This window comes from Dicentrarchus labrax, unplaced genomic scaffold, assembly GCF_905237075.1.
Source record: "Dicentrarchus labrax unplaced genomic scaffold, dlabrax2021, whole genome shotgun sequence".
Lineage (NCBI taxonomy): Eukaryota > Metazoa > Chordata > Actinopteri > Moronidae > Dicentrarchus > Dicentrarchus labrax.
This window is the reverse complement of record NW_026136710.1, coordinates 13,091,579-13,114,551: the sequence shown is the minus strand read 5'-3', so window position 1 is coordinate 13,114,551 and position 22,973 is coordinate 13,091,579. Positions and strand designations below refer to the sequence as shown.

General features: G+C 41.9%; 3 protein-coding genes across 3 annotated transcripts; 2 read left to right on the top strand and 1 right to left on the bottom strand.

The window, feature by feature from the left end:
- Positions 1 to 906: 906 nt before the first annotated feature.
- On the top strand, positions 907 to 13,363 carry LOC127370880 (AP-4 complex accessory subunit RUSC2). The gene is made up of 10 exons (XM_051413347.1): positions 907 to 1,273; positions 4,644 to 6,036; positions 6,162 to 6,456; positions 6,604 to 7,620; positions 8,761 to 8,837; positions 8,980 to 9,154; positions 9,317 to 9,422; positions 9,521 to 9,567; positions 10,346 to 11,018; positions 11,473 to 13,363. The coding sequence occupies exons 2-10, from the start codon at positions 4,699 to 4,701 to the stop codon at positions 11,582 to 11,584; spliced, it is 3,840 nt and encodes a 1,279-aa protein (XP_051269307.1). The 5' UTR covers positions 907 to 1,273; positions 4,644 to 4,698; the 3' UTR covers positions 11,585 to 13,363.
- A 127-nt stretch (positions 13,364 to 13,490) lies between these two features.
- fam166b (family with sequence similarity 166 member B) lies at positions 13,491 to 20,313 on the bottom strand. The gene is made up of 7 exons (XM_051413359.1): positions 20,296 to 20,313; positions 17,366 to 17,487; positions 16,565 to 16,773; positions 15,330 to 15,484; positions 14,638 to 14,764; positions 13,702 to 13,911; positions 13,491 to 13,614 (listed from the first exon to the last, which is right to left on the bottom strand). Exons 2-7 carry the CDS (start codon positions 17,428 to 17,430, stop codon positions 13,526 to 13,528), a joined length of 855 nt encoding a protein of 284 aa, XP_051269319.1. The 5' UTR covers positions 17,431 to 17,487; positions 20,296 to 20,313; the 3' UTR covers positions 13,491 to 13,525.
- si:dkey-106l3.7 (uncharacterized) lies at positions 19,244 to 22,871 on the top strand. Its single transcript, XM_051413354.1, has 6 exons — positions 19,244 to 19,990; positions 21,277 to 21,429; positions 21,633 to 21,816; positions 21,967 to 22,049; positions 22,183 to 22,280; positions 22,579 to 22,871. The coding sequence occupies exons 1-6, from the start codon at positions 19,358 to 19,360 to the stop codon at positions 22,667 to 22,669; spliced, it is 1,242 nt and encodes a 413-aa protein (XP_051269314.1). The 5' UTR covers positions 19,244 to 19,357; the 3' UTR covers positions 22,670 to 22,871.
- Positions 22,872 to 22,973: the final 102 nt, after the last annotated feature.

The window sequence follows — 22,973 nt, the reverse complement described above, 5'->3', positions numbered from 1 at the left end:
TCAAGGACCTCTGATATCTGACCACTGCAGTGCTAATGTTTGTGGCATGGTAGGGATATATAGTATGCTCACATACAATGATACTCTGGATTTTATCCCATATAATCCCCTTCTCCCTAACATCCTCGTTCACACCCAACAGGCCTTGAGGAAAGCTAGAGTCGGGTGTTCCCAACCCTGTCTGTTGGTTATTGAGGATGCCTCTTTTGATACCCACAGAACAACACTACCACCATGTGGACTGTGACTTTAGGTGTGAAGTTTACCTACACTACATAACAGGGGAACAACATGATACACATACTGTACAACCGCCCTTGAAAAGGGATGCATAAACAGCTGAACACTCACTGCTCATTTTTCGCCACTAGGGGGCGAGCTGAGCCAGGTTTAATGAAACGAATGGACCACCAGCACATTTGTGATTGAACAAACTGCAGTATTGTATGAAATAATTATTACAGCAACAGCAATTTTTATTATTATTATTATATTATTGTGACCATTCTTATTATATGTCTTTTTTTCTGAATACATTTATGTATATTTTAGATATAATAAAAGGATAAAAAGTTAGGAATAAGAAGAATCTCTTTTGAGTAATAATATGGCTATAATGTTAATTCAGTTCAGTCATGAATAATAATGAATGTTATTTCTATATATCACAGTTAGTGTTTCATATTGTGACTCATCATAATAGGATACAAAGTCATAATTTTATACACTGTGTTTTAACTACAGCCTACTCGTGATGTTTATTTTTATCCTTCTTCTTTTTATAAAAAACAAAAACAAACACAGGCTTTATTAATAACCTCTTCCCTTACCGGATACTTTGAGTGGCAGAAGCAGCTCCTCATTGGCTGAAGCCGCCGTGACGTCACCCCTCCGCCGGTGTTGAGCGGTGCTGAAGCGGCGGCGTGGAGACAGCTGTGTGTGTGTTTGTATTGTGTGTGTGTGTGTGTGTGTGTGTGTGTGTGTCCGGACCTTCACCGTCGGACCGGTTTCATTACCCCCTTATATAGTTCTACATTCCCGGGACACCCCGGTTAATTTAACCCTGCAGGTATCCGGTAATAGAGCGGAAAATATTAGCTTCCTAATGCAGCTTTGACGTCAAAGCTGCGTCGACCACTCGCATGATTTTTTTTTTTAATATATATATTTTTAGTTTAGTTGAATGTTTTTGGACCAAACCTCGTATTCAAATCCGAGTCACCTGGAAGAAGAGGGAGGATGGACATCACCTGTGACTGACGGCTGCTGTCAGGTAGGCGTTAATGTCGCGAGGACAGTCGCTGGTGATGGATGCGCCAAATGCACGAGCGCTTGTCTGTTGTATGTGCTTTAGCTACTTTACCTTGAAGTCAGTTATTCAGTTGTATCTTGATGCTAATCTTATCTTACTTTATATGTCTCTGTGTGTGTGTGTGTGTGTGTGTGGAAGAGAGAGAGGTGCTGTTTCTGTCATGGCTGGTTCTTCTGGCTCCTGTATTCACTATATTTTTCTGTCTAACATGTTTTCCCACTTCAGCCACTTTGACTATTTCATTTTCATCATGAAAACCAACACACACACACACACACACACACACACACACACACACACACACACACACCTGGCTACACAGCACAGTGACCTTCCTCTTCTGTCTGTGCATATATGACTTTAACTTTCCAGTCATCTGATCATGTTGAACCATTATTGAGTTCTTACTGAAACTTTTCCTCTCATGAATGCAGACCAACATGGCTCTGTAATGATGTTGTCTCATTACAGAGCCACATCACTGATAACGAGCAGCAGCATCATCTGAGTCTGTTTCCCCCCCGAAGCGCAGCAGCAAAAAAAGGGGGACCTAGCTCAGACTCTTTGCTTTCCCAGGACCACCACAGTCCCATTCCTCACGCGAGATGGTTGACTTGATCTGACAGAAATTTCCAGCATAAACAGTTAATCACAACCATCTCGGTGTGCTCCAGTACCCAGAGGACAGAGCTGTTGTGCCATAGAAGTTAAGGGACTAGAGTCGAATCCGCTTTGCAGTGAAATTGTTTGTCCTCTGCAGACAACTAGTCAGTCACACTGGCCTACTTCCCTGTGGTATTGAACTGTTGAACTGTTGAAAATAAGCGAGGGACAGGATAAATCAAGACTGCGGCCCTCTCGGGTATTATATTATCCCTCGTGTTACATCACCAGAGATATTAATCTTAAGAACCAAACAGGGGACATATTGATTTAAAGTGATCAGCGAGGCTTCCTCCACAGAAATGGATGTTGTGTTTATAATTGCAGATTTACTTTACTAAGTGATAATGTGTTTTTAGCTGAAGGTAGAAATTAGATCCAGGAGTAGTTGGGGATTCAGTGTCTTGCTCAAGGACAAAGCACCAACCTTATGATGAAGGGGCCTACCTGCTCTCCCTCATGAGCTCTGCTGTGCAGTTATGCAATTAGGTGCCAAACAATAGTCTATTTTTTTTGTAGCTTAATGAATAATTACATTTAAATATAAAATAACGCAGTGTAGTTAGATCTTTTCTGGAAATACTAGACTAGAAGTAGGCTGACTATATGAAATATGCGTAATAAATGCGTGTGCTAAAATAAAAACCTGGCTCTGGTGATGCAGAATAGAAATATAAGTATTGTTAAATTCTCTATTTTTATGTTTTGTTGTTGAATTAGGGCTCTGAAGACGGTTCACCAAGTTCCACAGAAAAGCCACATCCACTTTTTCTATTGATCAGATGTAAATCTGACAGACATTGCTGCACTAGACTGAAATTGCTCCTACGTGTTTATATTGACGCTTAGCCCATCATCTTGACCTATAACTTCATCTATAACCTATAATCATCATCACTGGGGGAATGGAGATGAAGAGAGGCTGACCCTTCTGATTTAAAATAGTGTCTTTAGCAGCCAAACAATCGGAGCCTGATAGAAGATGTTGCCCTGTCTTTAAGCAGCTTGTTAAGTAGTTCACAAATTATTCTACCAGCTTAAAAAAGGAAGATGAAGAGAGTACTCTGCCAGCCTTTAATGGCACATTTAGCTCCAGAGAAACATGCATAATTCACATTATTCAACTACATAAAGTATAATCTGGCTACAATTTCTAATGTAACTTCACCTCTTGGTTCTGTTTTCCCTTAAACATTACACCATAAACATAGATTAACCCAGTTTATTAGGGATGGTATTTCTGATCGGATGCAACGTGTTTACTGTTTGTTGCCATGGTAAGGATGTTGTTTATCGTCGCGATGTGATGATAAAGAGGATTACCTCTTCATGGTCATCTGCATTAGATGTGCAGATTATTTACACATTATGTCCAGACAGTAGCACAACAATCTGGCATCTCTGAACTGATGGCTGCCTGACGTAGTGACATAACAAAGCCCGAAACAGGGCTATGTAACACTGCTGAAGGCAGATATTAGTAAATGCTGTGTGGTTCTATCCCTAGCAACATTAATTATTACTGATAACTTAAATGGATTATTTAATATTCATTCACTTTGATTTCTTTGTCTCTCTGATTGACTCTCCAGTGGTTAAATATTATATGAGTTTGTAATTACTTTTTTTTTTTTACTTAGCAATAGTCTGATGATCAGTATTATGCTGCCTGGTTCCTGATGTCTGTAAAATCAGGAGCAATGAGTATGAATATGGGAGAACACGTTGAATTAACTAAACTGATGTGAAAATGTATTTACTCTTAGCAGTGCCAGCGGAGCATCTCTGCAGTGCAGCTGCCCTAGTTACAGAGCAGCTGAGTAACTGTGGGAGACTGTGGTTGGCCCAGGCAGGGAGAGGAGGAGTTTATTAATGGTTGACTGGAATATGGAGGGTAGGCTGTGCTAAGAGCCAGGAGCAGACAACAGAGTAGGACTTTGACTGGAGGAACACGGACAGCAGTAGCTTGCAGTTGTATTTTATGTTAGTCTTTTATCGTTTCTATTCTGTTGGGATGTTTTTAGCCCAGAATTAAAGACGCGTTTTTAACTCAAATCTATAATTAGGTCCCTGAGCGCGGCAATACAGCAAGAAAGGCCACTGAGGGCATTAAAACTGAGAAAAAAATCAAGAAGCAGATCCACAGGGAGATCCACATAAACACTTTGTATGCAACAAGACCTGCTCCATTTGAAAAGTGTCCTGAGATAACTTGTGTTATGAATTGACGCTATACAAATAAAATTGAATTGAATTGAACAACAAAGATACAATCTATCCAGATTACAATAACATGCAGCATTAAAACACGTCTTAATGGTCCAACTGTGCTAAATATAAAGTCGAATACTTCTGTGTTCAGCTTTATTGTTACAGGAACAGTTTGCCGTGGAGCCATAACAGTTGTGACTTATTTCATGCATTTTTAATTCTCTTTGGTATATTCACATTTAATGCATCTTTCAACACACTTAAAAAAACAAACTGTTCAGGTTCAATAACAGTAGCAGTGGTAGTAATTGATTGTTTCATGTATTTTATATATCCACACATATAATCTTCCTCTGTACTCTTGCATAGATGTGAATCTGTTTCTCCTCCACTGATACCATATTCAAAGAAGATCCAACGCTTTTATCAGTGATTGTTTTCTATTCTGTGCTTTCAGGATTTTATTTTAGGAACATGGAGACAGTTTCCATGGACCAGCCTCCTCCAGCAGTATGATTGGAACATCCAGTCTCTCAGGGGACACCCTGATAGCGTGCCACTTCCCCGTGGTGCAGCTTCCCACTTGGCAACTTCCTGTTCAGGCCCTGTGCAGCTCAGCCAAGAGGCCTGGCCGGCTGTGCTCAGTGGGTCTGACCCGAGCTGTGTCCCTACCAGAACAAGACTCGCTGAACCGAGAGCATGCCTTCATCAGTGGCCGTAGACCTTTTTCTAGCAGCTACAGTAGTCTCAATGAGGACCGGGCGGAGGAGGAGGGGGGCAGTGACAGCAGCGGGAGGTACGACTCCAACTCGTCCCCGGAGGAGACGAGTTCCCATCTGAAGAAGGAAAGCTCTGGAGCTAGAGGCAGCCTGCGGTTGCACAACTCATTCCTTCCCAACATAGAGCTGGATGAGGATGAGGAAGATGAAGATAGTGATGGAGGTAATCTACACAGATATCATGAGGACTCATCTTTTGTGTTGCATGGAAATTCCAACTGGCCTCTAAGTAATGGTGCCAGAAATTGTGTGTCTCACGGGAAGGTGGACAGTGAATGGAGCAACGAAGGGACCATGTTGGGCACTGAGAGTGACCGAGAGCGGCGCTCTAACCAGCCCAACCAGCTGGACTCACTGCCTACTGAATGCCAGTGCTTTCATGTGAGCAGATCTGGCATCACAGCGTATGGAGAGCAGGACTCAGAAAGACTGAAGGATAACGTGTCCTGCTGCATCCACCAACAACACAATTGTTTTCCAGAGCTGTTCTCCAATGGTCACGCAGAGTATGTCAGCGACTCTTCCTGTAACAGTTCTGATGGTGTCTTGGTTAACTTCTGCACTATCTATAACAGGAGCAACAACCCTGCCACGCCTCATGACCTCAGCAGTCCTGCAGTTCATCCCTGTCAGGTATCTGAGGGATCTGTGTTCCTCAACCTCCAACCTGTTCCCAAGACTCCAGCTGAGGGCCTCCAACACCATGACGTGACAGTTTACTCTCCCTCAAAAGAGGAGGTTGACATGACGCCCTCTGCTTCCTGCTGGTCTCCTCAGGGCCTCGACTCTAACTGCAACCTTTACTCCCTGGAGCCGCTACCCCCAGGTCTCTCCTCGCTGGAGGTATCAGACTTGACTGCCTGTCTCCAAAGCCAGGCCACATTGGCCATGGGGACCAACCAGAAGTACTACAAGCTTGTGACTTGTGACCTCCCCTCCCAGTCGCCCAGCCCAGCCTGGTCCAGCCACACCAGCTGCCCCGAGGGTCAGTGCAGAAGTAGTCCCTTTCCGCCATCTGAGCACCTCTTTGTTGATCATAAGACAGAAGAACAACACATCGAAGTCAAAAAGGTAGTGTATAATAAAACAGCGTCTCTCCTACTACTGAATTAGATGATCTACTGTAGATAGATAAACATTGATTTTTACAGATTTGGTTGTATAAACCTAAGCAGTTCTATTTTTTCCTGTATCAGCATCAGGAGAAAGAGGATCAACAAAAGGAAAAGAGCTTCTCCTCTGCACAGTGCAGCACTGCGCTTGACTGCTTTGGGTTTCAGACCTATGATTACCAAGTTGCCACCACCTCCACTGAGAAAGCCCTCTGCAGGAAGAAACATACAGGCAGCATCCAAAACTTCTCCCACACGCCCTGTTCGCTGTGCCCCAGTCAGTGTAGCCCACATAGCAGTAAATGCCAAGACACAAGCTCTGCATCCACACAACCATCTGTGACTCTGGACCAGGAGCACTGTGATGCTGCTGAGAAGGGTAAGGCAATAAATAATAGATTTTTTTTTGTGTGTTACTTGGTTTTATAAGTGGAGTGCAAAATACACAAATACACAGTACCTGAAAAACATCTAACATCTGTTCCAACTATTCTTCTTCTTATACCATCCTGTGCCTCCATCTCAGGAGCATGTGCATTGGAAAATGCAGTGGTGCGCTACAGTAAGGCCCAGAGACCAACCTCGCTGCCCATCCAGCCCTTTGTCCTGGTCCCCGCAGACAAACCCCAGACCCAGCACTTGGGCTGTCTTCTTGAGCAGTACATGAATCAGAAGAGCAGCAAGTCTGGTAGCTCCCAAACAGGCTTCAAGTTCAAGGGCAAAAGGAGTCAATGCTTCTCTAATCTTCAGCTATCACCAATGGGCAGCCACTACCCTGTCTTTCTGGAGGCTCCTTCGAGCTCTGATACTTGCTCCACTTGCACGCCGAGCCCAGAGTGCTTCAGCCGCAGGCACACATGGAGCCAGTCCAGCAGAAGCCAAGGACGCCCGAGTCCGTGTATATCGAAAAGCAGCCTGGATCCAACTTACATCAACCCAAATCCCACACTGGTTCAGGTGCAAGATAAAACAAGCCCATACTCGTGCAAAACTAACACTTTTTTAAATCTGACCCCAGCCCCAAATCAGTCCAACCTTGTTAAAATACACACCTACCAGGACCTTATTAACCTCACCCCTGAGCAGAGCCATGCCAACACTGAGCCCAAAAGTCCTAATCACTCCCAGAGCCACACCTCCTACCATTCGATATTCTCCCATACACCACCCACTTTGCCCCTAACCACTGACAGCCATCACCCAAACCTGCAGGTGTCCCTGTCTCCTCCCACAAGCTTACAACCAGAAAAGAAGTTCCCTCAGCACCGGGCCGCACCTGCAGCTGACTCTGGCATTTTAAACGGTAGTTTCACAGCTGCCTTTTCCACAGTAGCTCCTCTCTCCTCTTTGAGTTCCTGGCTATCTTTGGCTGCTTCTGGGCTGCACCCACAGCATATCCAGGACTCTGCTGGGCTCAGTGGGAAGCAGAGCCAGAGTCAACACAGTGAATCTCTGATCCTGAGTGACAGGCCGCCCACAGAGTTCTGCCTCTCACCCGATACATCTTATGAGTCCATGTCTATCAGCCATCTTCAGAGGAGAGGTGAGGCCATTGAATGACTGATACGCTATATCAATTTGTGTCAAACATGATGTTACATTCATTATATGCCACACATTGAAGTCTGAATAGAGTCAAAAGAGGCCCAGTTGCAATAATGACTGGATTCCTCCTTGAGTGTATTGTCTATCCAGTGATAAGCTGTTGAGAGCAGCAGTAAAAACTCACTGTGCTGCAGCAGTGCCATCAATACCCTGAAGGGGCTTCCTCTCAAACATGACCTATTTTTAACTCTCCCTGCACAGGATTGGCCGAGCCTTCTGCTCTGTAGCCTATGTGTGTGCGACTGCAAGCTCCAAGAGAGGACGAGAGGGAGGATGATGCAGTAGAAACAGTGTTAATGATTTATAACACACCTAATCATTTTGTTTTAGTGCTACCATATGGGCCACTTGGTGCGAATATGATTACATAAATGTGTGCCTTTTTCAATGGGTAATCATCGCTGGAGACATTTAGAGCACTGGTTAAGAGTCAGTGTGGTGCAGCACTGCAGGCGGCATCAACATGCATAAAGAATTTACCGTGACATTTGCAAAGGCTAGCCAGTAAGAGATGGAGAAAGAAAGTCAGGGGAAAGCAAGTCAATGAGGGTCGCTGCTAAAATGAAAAACTGACTTTCATCTTCAGTTCTCATTCACATTTGCATTCCTGCAATATAATAATAAACCCAGAAAGCATTCTCTCATGTTTTATATGCATTGACCCAGTTAGTGAGGTGAAAAGTATTTTTTTCTTTATTATTGAGTCTTACTATCTTAAAACAAGTAAAAAAAAACAACCTTCCAGTGCAATAACATAACTTCCACTTATTTCCAATACAAATCACAATGTTTAAGGAATTATCTAGAAATTCTTTTAGTATCTTCAAACAAGACAGAACAAGGAAAATCACTTAAAGAAACAAGTTCATTTTTACCAGAAACAATTAGTTAGTTAAACCCATCCCACCACACTAGCAGCTTATTTGATGAAAATAAGATTCACAGAAATCAACAATACACAGAAAATACATAAGATGGGCTTTTGCAAGGTAAGGTTTTTTTCTCTGCCCAAACAATGCTTGAAGCATTAATAACAGCTTCAGCTTATCCAACCTCTTTCCTCGTCCATTGTCTCTAGGTTTGCTGAGGTCTGTGAGCAGAGCGGTGGATTTAATCATGGCTCATTTTGGCAGCAGCAGAGACCCTGAAGAAAAGGTATGAATTGGCAGAGACGAACAGCTTGAAAGATGTGTCCCAATGGAAAAGTGCCAAACTGATATTACTTACATTCTGGGACTAGAGTCAAATTACTTGTGTCAGCAGGAAATACTATCATATTTTTCTCCTTCTGGCACAGATGCGTTTGGGTAACAGCTCTCGCAGCCCCACAATCGCCGGTCTGGTCCTGGAACATTTGTGTCCAACGATTCAGAATATTTTAGAGGACGGTCTTAGGGACCACAAACTGGATCTCATCATCGGGCAGCGTCGCAACCACTCCTGGAGCGTGGTGGAAGTCTCTACTAGGATTGGTAAATGTAACCAGTGATCATGATTCAAGGGAAATGAATGTACTTCTGCATCAGTTTGCCAAGCAGATGGCTGTGGCTTGGTGTACAGCATTGTTTGTGGTACATTGTGTGTTGTGGGCTCTTTGATCAACTCTGTTTGGTCTCTCTCCAACGCCGCGACAGGTCCATCCACCAGGGTCCTTCACAGCCTGGTCTCCAAAATCAGACTATGTCCCCAGCTCACCAGCCACTGCATGAGACTGAGAGCCTTCATCATGGGCCTGCTTAAGTAAGTACCAAAACTACCTCTGATAATACTAATGATGCTAACGAATGGTAATGCACATGAAAGCATTTATCTTTTGTTCGTTGTTTGCTCTCTTTCAGCTTGAGAGCTTTGGAATTCTGGCTCAGTCACCTTCAGAGTCAAAAAGGTGAGCGCACAGTCGATTTACTGTACCTTTTATTTTGGTCACACAACACTGCAGCAGCGAGGTACAATGTCGAATGGCAATGTCGGTTGGACAGTCAGTTGGTCGCTTAAAACTATTGATTCATTATCGCCTCTATCAGGTCAAAAGTGTAATTCCAATACTTACCAACAAGTTATTGCATTGAGCATAGCGTTAGTTCAGGCAGGGCACGAAGTCAGGCTTAGCTTTCAGTTACAGCTATATCATACGATCACAGCTAGTCATAAACATACATTAGCTGATTCCTCTAAGCTTCCCATTGGATACCATACACAGTCAGCTGACAGCTCACCTGATTTCCTCAAGCATCCAATTGGCAAACATCATGCATGGCGCCTTATTTAAGCTGCTTTAGCCTGCCTACCTATCTCTGCTGCTTCCTCTACAAGCCTTTTGCACCCACCTCCACCCCAGCTCCTCCTTTTTATGTTGTTTCTAATTAATCAATGTCATTTTTTGATTGCCATTGATGCTTGCTCTGTTCTGTACCCTGGGGGGTCTCTGCTGCCGCTCTCCTTGTCTTAAACTTTTCCATGTAGGCACATGGAAGGGCAGGGAGGTGTGCTCTCCCTGCCTTAAGGTTTTCCACGTAGGCACGTGGAAGGACAAGGAGGTCCCAGAACAGATCCATACCGCCAAATGTAAATTCTGCTTGGGATATAAGATATTTTGACGAAAGTGGTCCTGACTGAAATATGTTTGTGTCTTTTTGTGTTCACACCCATTACTGTCTCCTCAGATGTGGTGACGACATACTACCATTCTTGGGGGTTCCTGTCCATGTCACTGAGTCAGTGTCAGCCCTTGTTTCAGGAGCTGCTACTTCTGCTGCAGCCGCTTTCTGTGCTGCCCTTTGACCTCAACTTGCTTTTGGAGCCCCGACTGTTACGTAACAGACAGCTGTGTTCAGAGGAGGAGGATGTTTCTCCGCCTCCACCATGCTCAGCCCTCCTTGTGACCAGCTGGCCGTTACTGCAAGCTGACAAAAAGGTAGACAGCCGCCACAGCGGTCAGCAAACTAAGGTTTCACACCAGACAGATCTGCAGCACCAAGAGTGTCTCAGTTCCCAGAATTTCGTCAAGCAGGATTGCAGCGGGATGCAGAACAGCAGGAGTCCATTGTTAGCTCCTATTCCAGAGTGGTGGCCGAAAGAGTCTGACCTTATGGATGGTGTGGTTGAAGGGGAGGACTGTAGCCAGAATAATGCAGATACTTGGTCTCAAATAAGTATGGACAGCAGGCAAGAAGAGAGGAGGGGACAAAAAGACAATGAGACCCCAAATGCATCAACTTGTGTCCAGGCTGAGAGTCCTCAGGGTTGGCTTCGCTGGGCCAAACTGTTTGGAGCAGCTGATACCTCCATCAGGACAGAGACCGTTTCTCAGAGTCACACTGGAGCACAAACCAGAAGGTAGAAACCAGCAGTGAGATAATGTTCTTTCACTTTCGACATACTTCAATGTATTTTCTTAAAGGTTATATATATAAAATTAATTTGCCACTGGGTGTCGCACCAGAGCAGCAGAATTTCAGACCAAAATAAAACTCACCAACTTTGTTACTCTTTCCACTGGTTCTGGTTTGGTCGAAATAAATACTTAATTCACCCGACATAGATGAGAAAAACAGCCGTTTCGGTCGCTCCACTCAGCTGCACACAGAGCATGTAAACAAACCAGAGAGGCTGCGATAGTGTGTGACATCCTTCTCTGCTTATCTTTACATAGCAAATAGTTGTTTGCTGCTAGATTTATGTTTTAAAACTCTTGGTTTATTTTTTTCTTTGTAAGAATAGGATTTAGACTAACTGAAGAGTGACACTGTAACTCAACTCATAACCAATAACTCTTTATGATTGCTTTCAGGTACAGGCGACCATCACAGTGGCTGCATTTGGACAGATCACAGCTGGGACTATTGGCTCAATCCATCAGGTCAATGAAGCTAGGAGGAGCTCAGACTGACAAGGACTTCTGAAAACTAGGTGGAGGTTATTCACTGTAATAACAAAGACTCTTAACTGCATGATCATACAAACACAGTGCCCGATCACACTGCTTAACTGATCAGAAAGCACATGAAACACAGGAGTAACAGCTTTGGCGATGGGCCGCATTCATCAAGTTTTGCGTTGCACCAGCTATTCGTGAATGCATTATTAAGTTTGTGTGTCCTTTGAGTTTCCAAAGAAAACCCCGTTGGACCATATGTTTTTAATTAATAATTCATTATAATGTGTCCGAAAACATCTGCAGTCCTGTCCAATCTAAAGCAAACAACTATGTCAACAGGAAGTCACTGTAGCATTACTAGCTGTAGCATAACTGCCAGAATGAACAATTTTAGGATCCAATCTATAGGTTAAATTTAATTAATAATCTTTTGTACATGATGGGTATAACTTTGTTTTATTTATATGTGCACACATGAAGAAATGTGTTTAGAGTTATTAGTATTTACATAGTTTAGAATGAATGGAAAATACCTGATTATGCTTATCTAACAGAGGCTATTTAGCTAGCCTTTTACTTTGACGTTAGCATAACTTTTTGAGGTAAAATCTTACAAGGTTAAGTTATTATAAGACAGCATTTTGATTAACTGTTGACCATATTTAATATTATCTCCTGAACAGGTCAGATATTAGCGGGCTAACATTAGTTTTGTCAGTGGGTTGCGTTAGCTAATGCTACAGTTACACCTTGAAGTTGGGTGTAAATATGTGATGTAAGAACTAGTGTGTGGTGCAACCTGTTTCAATGTAGCGATGCACTCCACTTAGTAAACACTCGCCTGCATTATAACTGGGCTTAGCTTAAACAGCTGGTGCAACTGGCTCTTGGCCTAACAGCTCCCGATCTCAAAATGTCCCTCAGTTGTAGTTTTATCAGTCTAACTTTTGTAATTTATGCTCATCTTAGTTGTGTGATGAAGCCTCATGAATGCAGTCAGAAGATCATTTCCATAGTAGATCCTGAGCTCTTTTCCAGGAAATAGCTTGATGAATGAGGGCCAGTTCCCCGTTTGCAATTGTACTCTGAAACAATTGTAAATCGGTGCCTCTGTTACCTGTTCCTCTCCTTTGTATTTGTATCCTGTTGGCGAATATCAATCACAAAATGTGAATATTGACCTGCTGTAGACTGTTGGATATTCTTGTGGTGCAATATATCCATTTCTCATAAGTCACTATCATTGTCTCCATAGCTGTACCTTTCATCTATAGGCGGAAAAAAAGAGCAAGCAATACACTATTATTAGTGCCAAATGTGTGACACACCAGCCCTGTGGATCGTCAGTGTTTGCTTTCTTGAGCAAATTCCTAGCATGGATTAACTGTAGGTGCATGATTTAATACAAACATACAGTACAGTGCTTCGGTACGAGATCTCTTAACTTCCCCTTAATGTTTTTATAGCTGTAGAGTTTTGGACATTTTCTGGTACTGAAATTTAAAGTGTGTGGTTGGTATTTAGTATGTCTTCCAGTGAGGTTTGTTCAGTTGCACAAATATAAGCCATCTTGTGGCTGTTTCAGGTATTTCAATGTGTGTCAGGTATATTTTGATAGACTGGCGGTTGGAGGAACGGAGAGAAAACGTGTTCTCTGCATTTATTAAATAGATCATTTTTAATGTACCGCAATAATGTGACGTCTGTGAAGTTATTCCACCCAGCATCGTTTTCTCAATCTCTGAATGCTTCCTCTAAAGCCCAGTGACAATCAAAGTCTGTCAATAAAGACTTAACATATTTATCTTTGTCTTCTTCTCCTTGTACGCTGTGAAAAGTACAAATGCTTATTCGTGTGCCAGATATTTTTTCCAATGCAGCACAAACTGATAAATCTTCCTGATGAGTTCTTACACATGACTCGTCACTACTTCAGCTTGCCATTTTATTGAAGTGTATGACGTCTTTATGACTGAACGGTCCTCTTGATGCCGCTCTTTTCCAGTGCATTCTGGGAAAGTTGACCAAAGGTGTGTCCATACATAAACTGGTATCCTGTGGGATAGTGTGGAGTTAGACATGCTTGAACTTGTAAACACTGGCAGAGTGATTATAAAATGGCTGATCACGAGGCTGACAGACCTGGGATGTGTCCTGTGAATGACGGGACCACACCCCTGTTTGATTGATAGATCTTGGGCATGGAAGTTGTGCTGTCGTTTTCCCCGGGGATGTGTAGGGATGTGGGGTCATTTCGCAGCTGCTTCCCAAACTGAATCAGTGCCTGGTTGGTGGTGATGGGGTAACTTTTGCCAATTAGGAAGCGAGATTTTGGCACATGCCCTGTAAAACCTGTAAAAAGACATCACTCAGTGAGTGTTTTAGCAATGTTCTGGCAAAGAAAACAAGTGTAAAAGCCAGCATCAATATTATATATTAACCTAAATATCCATATGTGCAATGTCAAAGGGATAATTCAAAGTGACACTCAGAGAATATCACCTAATTTCTGCAGTTAGCACAGTTTTTCAGTCTGTTAGCTCCTTGTTTTGGTTTTGTCTGCAAATTTTCTTTTCCAGCCACAGCAACCAGCCGTTTTCAGCCAAAGAAAATCTCTTCAAAAACCCCAGTGTACTCTACCTGCCAGCACCAAACTGCAGATACACAAAGAAGCTAAAGACGCAGATATTTTTCTCAGGTAAATGTTACTTTGTATTTCTCAGGAGGCCAGAAGTCCAATGGGATGAAACTGTTGCTCTTAATTGATGGACATGTTAACAACTAATTGTTTACTAAAATGTTAGCCATAACAATTGTAAAAGCCGATCACATTTCAGAAATGTACATCGGTCTTATTGTAGAGATTTCTACTTCTATATGTAAGAGGTTGCTATTAGTGGATTTAAAGCCAGATATCTTCTTCAGAAGTGAGTTGAGATCAAAACGAGTGAAACTTGTCTCCAACTGAATGCTAAAATAAAAGTTCATATATTCACAGTTTTTTTCTGCTGCCAAAAAAAAGGTTTAAGGCCAATTACACTTGAGGGGAAACAGCTGTTAAAGTTGTCTTTGTGGTACCTGAGATAAAGTACTTGTGTGGGTCATCATCATCCATTAAATATGGTTTTCCAGCGGGGATGAAGGGCTTCAAGGGCTCGAAGGAGAGCACTTTGTTGGAGATTACTGTAGAAGCGGGTTTCGGTTTCTGGGCCAAAAGATAACAGAGAAACATTAAAACATGCAATGACTCCTGTCAGGGTCAGAGGTCATACAAACTATGACCAAACCTGTTTATAAGCCTCAACAGAAGGTTTATACAGGAAGCTACATAGCATAAAATACCAAGAAAAACACAGATTTAATGAAAACCTATTCCAGTAAAGGTTCAGAGAAGTAGTAAATGGAAATTTGTGCCATAAGAAAATGGATTATAAAGCTGATATTTCCTCTTAATTATCTAATAGGGTTAATTAATGTGAATCTCAGAGACATAATTTGTGGTTATCAGTCCTTCTGGAAAGCTGATCAGTTTTACCTCTCAGTCTTTTTTAGGGCGGATTACATTACAGTGAACTGACACTGGAGTTCCACCATGGATAATTAAACAAGTGTGTACCTATTCAGAGGCGCCATGTCAACATGTGTGTGTGTGTGTGTGTGTGTGTGTGTGTGTGTGTGTGTGTGTGTGTGGACGATAGAGTGAGAGGGAGAGTGATAGAGCCAGAGTGTGTGTGTGTGTGTGTGTGTGTGTGTGTGTGTGTGTGTGTTACTTCAGACTGTTGGTTGGTGTAGTTCACAACAGGTGGCAGTGCTGTTGATTGCCGTTGGATCTTCGGTCCCCCTTCTCGGTAATACTCTGACAGCGCTTTACGACATGTTTCAGAATAGCTGCAGGCAAAGTAGTTCCGTCTTTTTGGAATGAAGCCTAAAACAGCAACAAGCATTAAACAACACTAAAGTAATGCATCTGAAGTTCTTCTGGTGTCTAGCCATGGAGATAGTTTTGGTTTTAATTGCCTCAGGTTTTGGGATATCTGTCTCTGGGATTACTGCATCCACTCAAATGGAGGTGAATAGATATCTGTCTCTGTTGCTCTGGATAAAACACAGAACAGTGGCGGACTCAGGCTGTTTGAGGGGCAGGGGCAAAAAGGTATCATTATTATTATAAATTAAGTATTTATGGTGAAACCATTTAGTCAGGGTTAGGATTAGCTCCCTATATGGCACTTCAACTTGTTATGTCCACTGGAAGGGCCCCTGAGAGTGCACATTATCATGTTTTATCTACTATAAGGGTGTCCAAGGTGGCACTTTTGTGTAATTTTTTTATACATGGCGGCACCTGGGGGCTGAATCCACCTGTGCCACACAACAAAGAGTTTTCAAAAAGATTATTTCTACTGCACAAACTATTTCAAATTAAAACAGTTCTCAGCGATGTCTATGGATGATCCAAAGTAACCAGGACTTTGTTTTTTATGTTGTGCTAAATAGAACAAATAAAACCAAATCAGAATATATATTGGTGAGGAAAGTCAGAACACATAGTGTGTGTTTTTTTTTTTTTTTTTTTTTTGTAATTTGGGTGAACTGACCTTTTTTTTCTGCCAAATATTTCCACAGGATTTGAAAAAGCAACGTAAGCATTAAAAAAAAAAGGGACTTTTACTTTGAAATCGCTACTGGACTGCTACACTGCAACAAATATGGCTGTTTGGTCTATGTTATCTTGATTTTCAACACTGTTCCACTTCATTAGTCAGCTATACTTAATAATTTAACAAGCGGACAAAGATTATTCTCACGTTGTCATGGTCTTGTGAAAACTCGCATAAAGGCTTATTGTGTTTTATTATTGTGTATTGATCTCATTAACAACTTGTACAATTAAAAGTGACCAAACTTTGTACTAGTGTTTGTTCCCAGTATAAAATAACGAGGTGTTCAGTTACCAGGCGTTGACCCTCCCCCCTCCCTACTAACACTAGTGTGTGATACCTACCTGTGTATCCTGGTATCATCTTCTTCAAGTTACTGTCAGGGAGGGTTCCCAGTGCCGGAGCAGGGTCGGACTCTGTGGAGGGGATGAGACCCGTGTGGAGGACCAGACGATTGGAGTGTCTCACTGCAGGACTGGTCAGCAGCTCGGCAGTGAGCTGGCCGTAAGACTTCCCCATACTGTACTTCAGCTGTGGACAATAGCCTGCATACCTGTAAACAATAGAGTCTGGGGTAAACACAATCTCCAGCACCAGTAGTGCCTCAGCTTCAGAGCTGGAAACAATAAGATATCATTAGTTAATGTATATGTATGTAAACTTATATATAGATCTATATGAACTATGTAGAGGGGAAATGCTACTTTTTATGAACTCAAACTGTTACATTATGGTCATATTTTGTTTGGATACAATAACACAATTGTTTTATCCAAACTATTTTACTAACTTACTTTACTGTGGTATTACACTGGCTTTCACAAACCAACAGTACAAACAATAACACCAACAGATAAAGCTGCAACTATACCGTTAGCCTAGATTTAACACTAACTTACTCAGACCAAAATGTAATCAAATCAATAGATACAATAACATTATATATATATATATATATTCATTGAAATTTCTGTTTATTTATATATAATGTATTATTTGACATGATCCTGGTCTCCTGGCATACATAAATTGAACAGTAACAAGAAGAAGCCCTGCGCAGTCATGCAACACTATTATTTTACTTTCAATATCAACATTAAATGGCTATGTCAAAGCGACTCTCGTGTCAGGAGGCTTGTACTTACCCCGGTATATAATGCGGATCAGGGGTGACCAGAACTTTGCTGAATTTAGGGGCGTATTTCTCCATACTGGTCCCACAGGAGGCTGCAGCAGGTCGCCGGATGACCGCGGTGTTTGCTGGTTGCTACAGAGAATAAAACACAAACATTCTGATGGAGCTCGCTGTCTTTAAACTGACGTGTAAAAAGAGACCTTTTTTTCTCTGCAAGGGCACAAATACTGTTGTTTGCTATGAGACTTAATACTGTGGTAGTGGAGGGGATTTACATAATGTGGCAGATAAAATTCATTTCTAGTGCGTGTAGCTCTCAGCGGTCACTCACTAAGTATCACCTCTGTGGAAGTTCAGAGAGCTGAGTGCTTTATTTCTGTATTAACATTCATTATCTTTAATCAGTTTTTTATTTTGTCTAATTCAGCTAAAGGACTAAACATGAGGAGTGTTAAAAAGGAGGACTGGGTGTTGTTGTTCAAAGTGAGTTTTTGAATAAATACATAGATGCTCAACAACGACCCCTAGCGACAGGTTTTTGCCCAGAGGAGGAACTAGTATTCTGACTGTATACTGAAATATATCAAGTAAAAATACTGCTAAAATGAATTACAAGAATAAAATATGAATAAACAAAGATAAATAAACATGAATTAATAATAATTAATATAAAATAACATTGTTATTTATTACCATACAACCTGTAAGGAGGTATTTTAAAACTGTTTATTACATGTTTTTATTATTCAGTTAAATGTTCATTTGTATTTTCAGCATATTTGATTTCCCTATTTAATGCCGACTCCACACTAGTCATAGGCTAAATAGGCCTTATACTTGTGTTTTGTATTTTTTATTTTGTTTGTTTTTGTATGTTTTCCATTCCATTTTTTTTGTTTTGTTTTTTGAACAATGATTTTTTTACCCTATAGCTGCCTCATATAAATACAGAGGACATGGGCACAGTGTCCTCAGTTAGCAGCTATGGCACTGATATGAATGTATGTGAAAACAGACTTGAAAAAATCTGAACCTATCCCTAAGCACATACAGATAAATAAATATATAGACAATGAACACAAGTTGTAGTTTCTGTACTGTTGGTCTGCTGAAAAGAACAAACAATAACATAAAAGTGACCAAGTAGACTGGCTGGAGGAGTAATTAAATCACAGTTAACATTCATCAGGACAACAACCAGACGTAACAGGGTGCACTGACTCGAAGTAACTTTATGAATGAGCCTTTGTGTTTGATCAGATTCGGTCACTGTTCACCTGGGGAATGTAGATGAAATCAGCAGACAGGAGTGTCCATTCTCCACATTCCTACTCTCAGAGAAATCTTGCTGAAATGACGAAACAGCGTTTCTTCTAACAGTTCCCCTTCTCACATACCATAAGACTGTATATCCAGTGAGGAATTTGGACATATTATGTTACCCCTCTCATATGCTCACACCCATGAACAAATAGGCTGTGTTAAAGCTTGAGTTTTGTTGCCATCTCAACTTGTGGGAAACATTTAAATGGCAGGCCTTGGACTTGTTGTTTTATCTTTGATGGGATTTTACCTATCAGCATTCCTTTACAGCGCCTCTGTTTCTGAGAAGACCAACTCAAGTTTAATTCCAAGTACTGTCTGTAAATACACAGATAATGTCACCGTGTCACGGCTTGTTCTTGTTTTGTCTTGGATTTCTTACAGGTGTGAGGACAAATCCAACATTTCAAGTAACACTGCAGATGAGTCACTTTTTTTCCCTGGGAATTAGTGACAGGAAGGAGCAGGTATCAACATGCAGCTCCGCGCTGTGACAGGACAGATGCTAGAAGGATGGGCGTGGTGAAGAAACGGAGGCGGATCAGAGGGAATGTTTTGAATTCTGTATCACCAGTTCACCTCAGCTAATGACTGCGTGGGCCGTCTCAACCGGTGCTCATTTACCTGCTGCAGTTCAGGAGCAGAAGAAGTGTGACGGACAGAGGGCAAACGTGTGGAGATGAATCTATACAGGAGCTTTGGAAACCTCATGGAGGCCTGGGTGTCTGAAGGAGGCCAGTGTTCGGACCCAGAATGGCCTGAAAATAATGAGGAAGACTCTCCTACACCTTCCTCTGACATGGGGACCAACCTGCGCTCAGAATCGGTGGACTCTGGAGTGGAGACAGCCAGCTCTAACTTGTCCTTTCTCGCTACATCCTGCTCCATCTCAAGGGATAATGCAGAAATAGACACATTTACACCAGAAGGGGAAGACCACAGACTCACTCCAGCCTCAACATCACAGTCTCCTGTGCCTTCCTTATCCTCCTCTTCCTCCATGCGCCTCTGTCCCAGCAGAGCTCAGGGGGGCTACACTGCCTTGAGTCAAAAACTGGAGGAAGCATTACAGAGAACTGAGTCTAAACACCTGAAGGACAAGCCAGAGCCCATCACTGTGGGTGAGGTGCTCAGACGACAACCTGGAGCATCTTTTCTACCAAAACGGCACACATCGGAGTTAGTGAGGGGTCAAAGGTCGGCGAGTTTTAGCCTGAGCAGGACAGTCAACCCATCAGTGCCTACAAGGCAGTTGTGCAGACGACCAATGTCTATGATTTGTAACAGGCAGCCAGCTCAGACAAGATTGGAGGTGAGATACTGTTTAGATCACAAACCAAACTGTGTTCAAATATGCAAGAATTTCGCATTTCTGGAAAAGCAGAAAAGATCCAAAAAATGACATAATGTGTGTTTTTTGGGGACCTATTTCCAGATTACATAAATTTCCCAGTAACACGTATGGTCTTGCACAGCTTTCACAGGGTTGTAAATGTTAAAGGACGGCCTGAAAGAAAGTCCCAGAGGTGTGAGGCCTATACTTTGCCCGTAGTTGAGGGGTTGCAATACACCAAGTTGCTCTCAAATGTAAAGTAGGACAGGCATGTCATTACTCACACAGGATCTCTTTCATGCTCGCAACCCGTCACCAGTCAGTCTGCGGTGCAAGGGATCATAAACCAGTCTGCCCAGTTGACTTTACACCCACAGGCATGAGAGGAATGGACGGAGACACGAAGGAAGTTGAGCAGAGTGTGGGGTTTTTGATAAATCCGACAGACACGTTGTTAACCTTGATTTGAATTTTGATTTTAAGCAACAAAGTGTATGAACATTGGAGATGTTCCTCTTCATATTTGCCACGAGTCAGTGTTCATCCTGTCATGTTGACAACTCACAAAGGGACTCACAAACAAATGGATTCATCATCTAAGTCGTATTCAATTACTGTAACTGTTTTTTTAGTCTTTGGGTGTGTGTGCACTTTTTTGAATGACAGTCAGGATTAAAGGGCTTTGATAAATGCAACACTGAGAAGTCAAACAATGACAAGTCGACATAGTTACTCAATTATATCATTTTGCAATTACATGTGATTATATTTTCATTATCCTGGTCGGCAGCTCGTGCAAACATGCATAAATGAGAAATGAAAAAACAATCAGTCAGCCAAACAAATCTGGATATTCTGACTAAACAGGTTGAGAATTTAATTGTTACAAATTAATATTGTGATATTACAAATGTAAAACTCCCATACATCTATTCTTAGCACCATTTGGCTGATCTATATATATACACATCATTATATTATTATTATTATTATATTACTCTCTAATTCTGTTCTCTTCTATTCAATTCTAGTTAGTGCTGAATAGAGTTAGATTATCAACATAAAATGAATTGACACAGTGTTTGATAGTGAACGTATCATGTTGCTTTTGTTTTAAATGTGAGAATTTGCTACTTCTTTTTTTGTTTTACCTTGTTATACATTCAACATCTGGTGGTAGCAGGCTTGGGCTGTTCAATCTGTATACACTGTACTTTTATTCTGTCCTACAAGTTAACACTTTTCTTGCTCAATGATCTGTGCAGGACCTTGGTGAGGAGGAGGGGAAAGGACTGAGTCCCGGGCTCTGCTACTTGGAGCAGGTGTGCCAAATGTTAGAGGAAATTGCCAGAAAACAGATGCACAACCAAGCGTTGCAGATGGAGACGAATGCCCTGCGGGAGCATCAAGACATGGAGGTGAGCCAGGTGGAGCCATTCATGTATCGCCTCTTTGCAAGGGCAATTATGAAGTTGTCACAGTTTCCACCACTGGGTTTATAAACATGATATGAGCTTGTCAAACTGGTGATGACAAGATGCCATCTTGCAGCTGGAGGGTTAATACTGTATGAATTAAACTATGACAGCATTGTGTTTACCATCACTTGGCTCTCTTTAAGGCTCTCGACGGCCATCAGAGTGACTCTAAAGCTACTGAAGACGTCCCCTCTTCTTGTCGAAGGCTTGAAGAGACAGAAAGTGCAGAGCCCAGTTCCAGTGAACCACAGCAACAGAAAGATTATCCTCAAAGGCATTTTCGACAGCGATCATCTTCAGACGCACCTATTACAACACTGCATTTAAGTGAGTCATAGTCTGCCTGTTCCTTTCCATTTTCTCCTTTTGTGTTGATATGATTTGTATCTTCAATATATTATATTAGACTTTTCAATAATTCAGTAATAATCTTGTCATGTGTATTGTAGTTATTGTATGTGTGTGTGCTTGGTACAGGAAAGTTGAATTCAGACTGCAGAGGGCAGCATCTGAGTACAGATGACCTGCTGCAGAAAACAGAGGACGACCATGAAAAACAGGTAGAATACACTCAAATACATATTCTGTAGTTAAGCAATAAACACAGTCCAAATACTGGCTAAAGCGTGTGTTTTTTTGTCCTCATAATCTTCTATTATTTTGGTTCATGAATTTTTTATGGTGTCTTTTCAGGAGTGTACAAAAGAGAAGATGACTAAAACTAACAAGAACTGGAAGTTAAGATTTGGGTCTTTAGGAAGAGAGGAGTCTGCTGGGCGAGATGTAAAGAGGTGAGAAGTGTAACCTCCAAGGGGGGCAGCATTATTAATCTCATATGATGCATGATGCTCTGAGGAAATGTCTGTGCTACTCCAACATGGCAGCCAGCCACACCGACGCAGTGGCCCAGAGCTAATGCACAGTAGCTGCTCAGATGCTTTGGTGGGAGTTCATTTTTTAGTCTGTGCCTCTGTTCCTCTTGAACATTTTGTCCCTTTTTTTTTTCATTAACCTTAGCTAACACACTTGCTCCCAGCTTTCCACAATGCCTTGCTCCAGCCCTGTTTCATGAATTTTTTATCTATACAGCCAACAGATGCAGTCATCTGAGAGAAACTCAGCCCGGCGACGGTTCAGCCAGCTGTTCAGGAGGACCAGGAGGAAAACTCTGCCTGTATAAACCATGATGGACATTTTTGTTTCAGCAGTGACGAGGAGAAGGCTTTTCTTTGAAAGTCTGAGCACTGTTGCTGCTTTCAGACTTCTTATTCAGCCCATGTAATGCTGCTATGTTTATTTATTGTCTGCTATACTTGCCAATATTATTTATACTGATGTAAAGTACGATTTTCAAAGGAAATTGTAAAGGGCAATGGAGTTTATAGTACAAGCTTGACTTTACAAATATTAAACTATTTTTTCCCCCAATCAAAGCTGCAAATGTAAACAATACTGCTGTGCACTCTACTGTATATTACTGTATG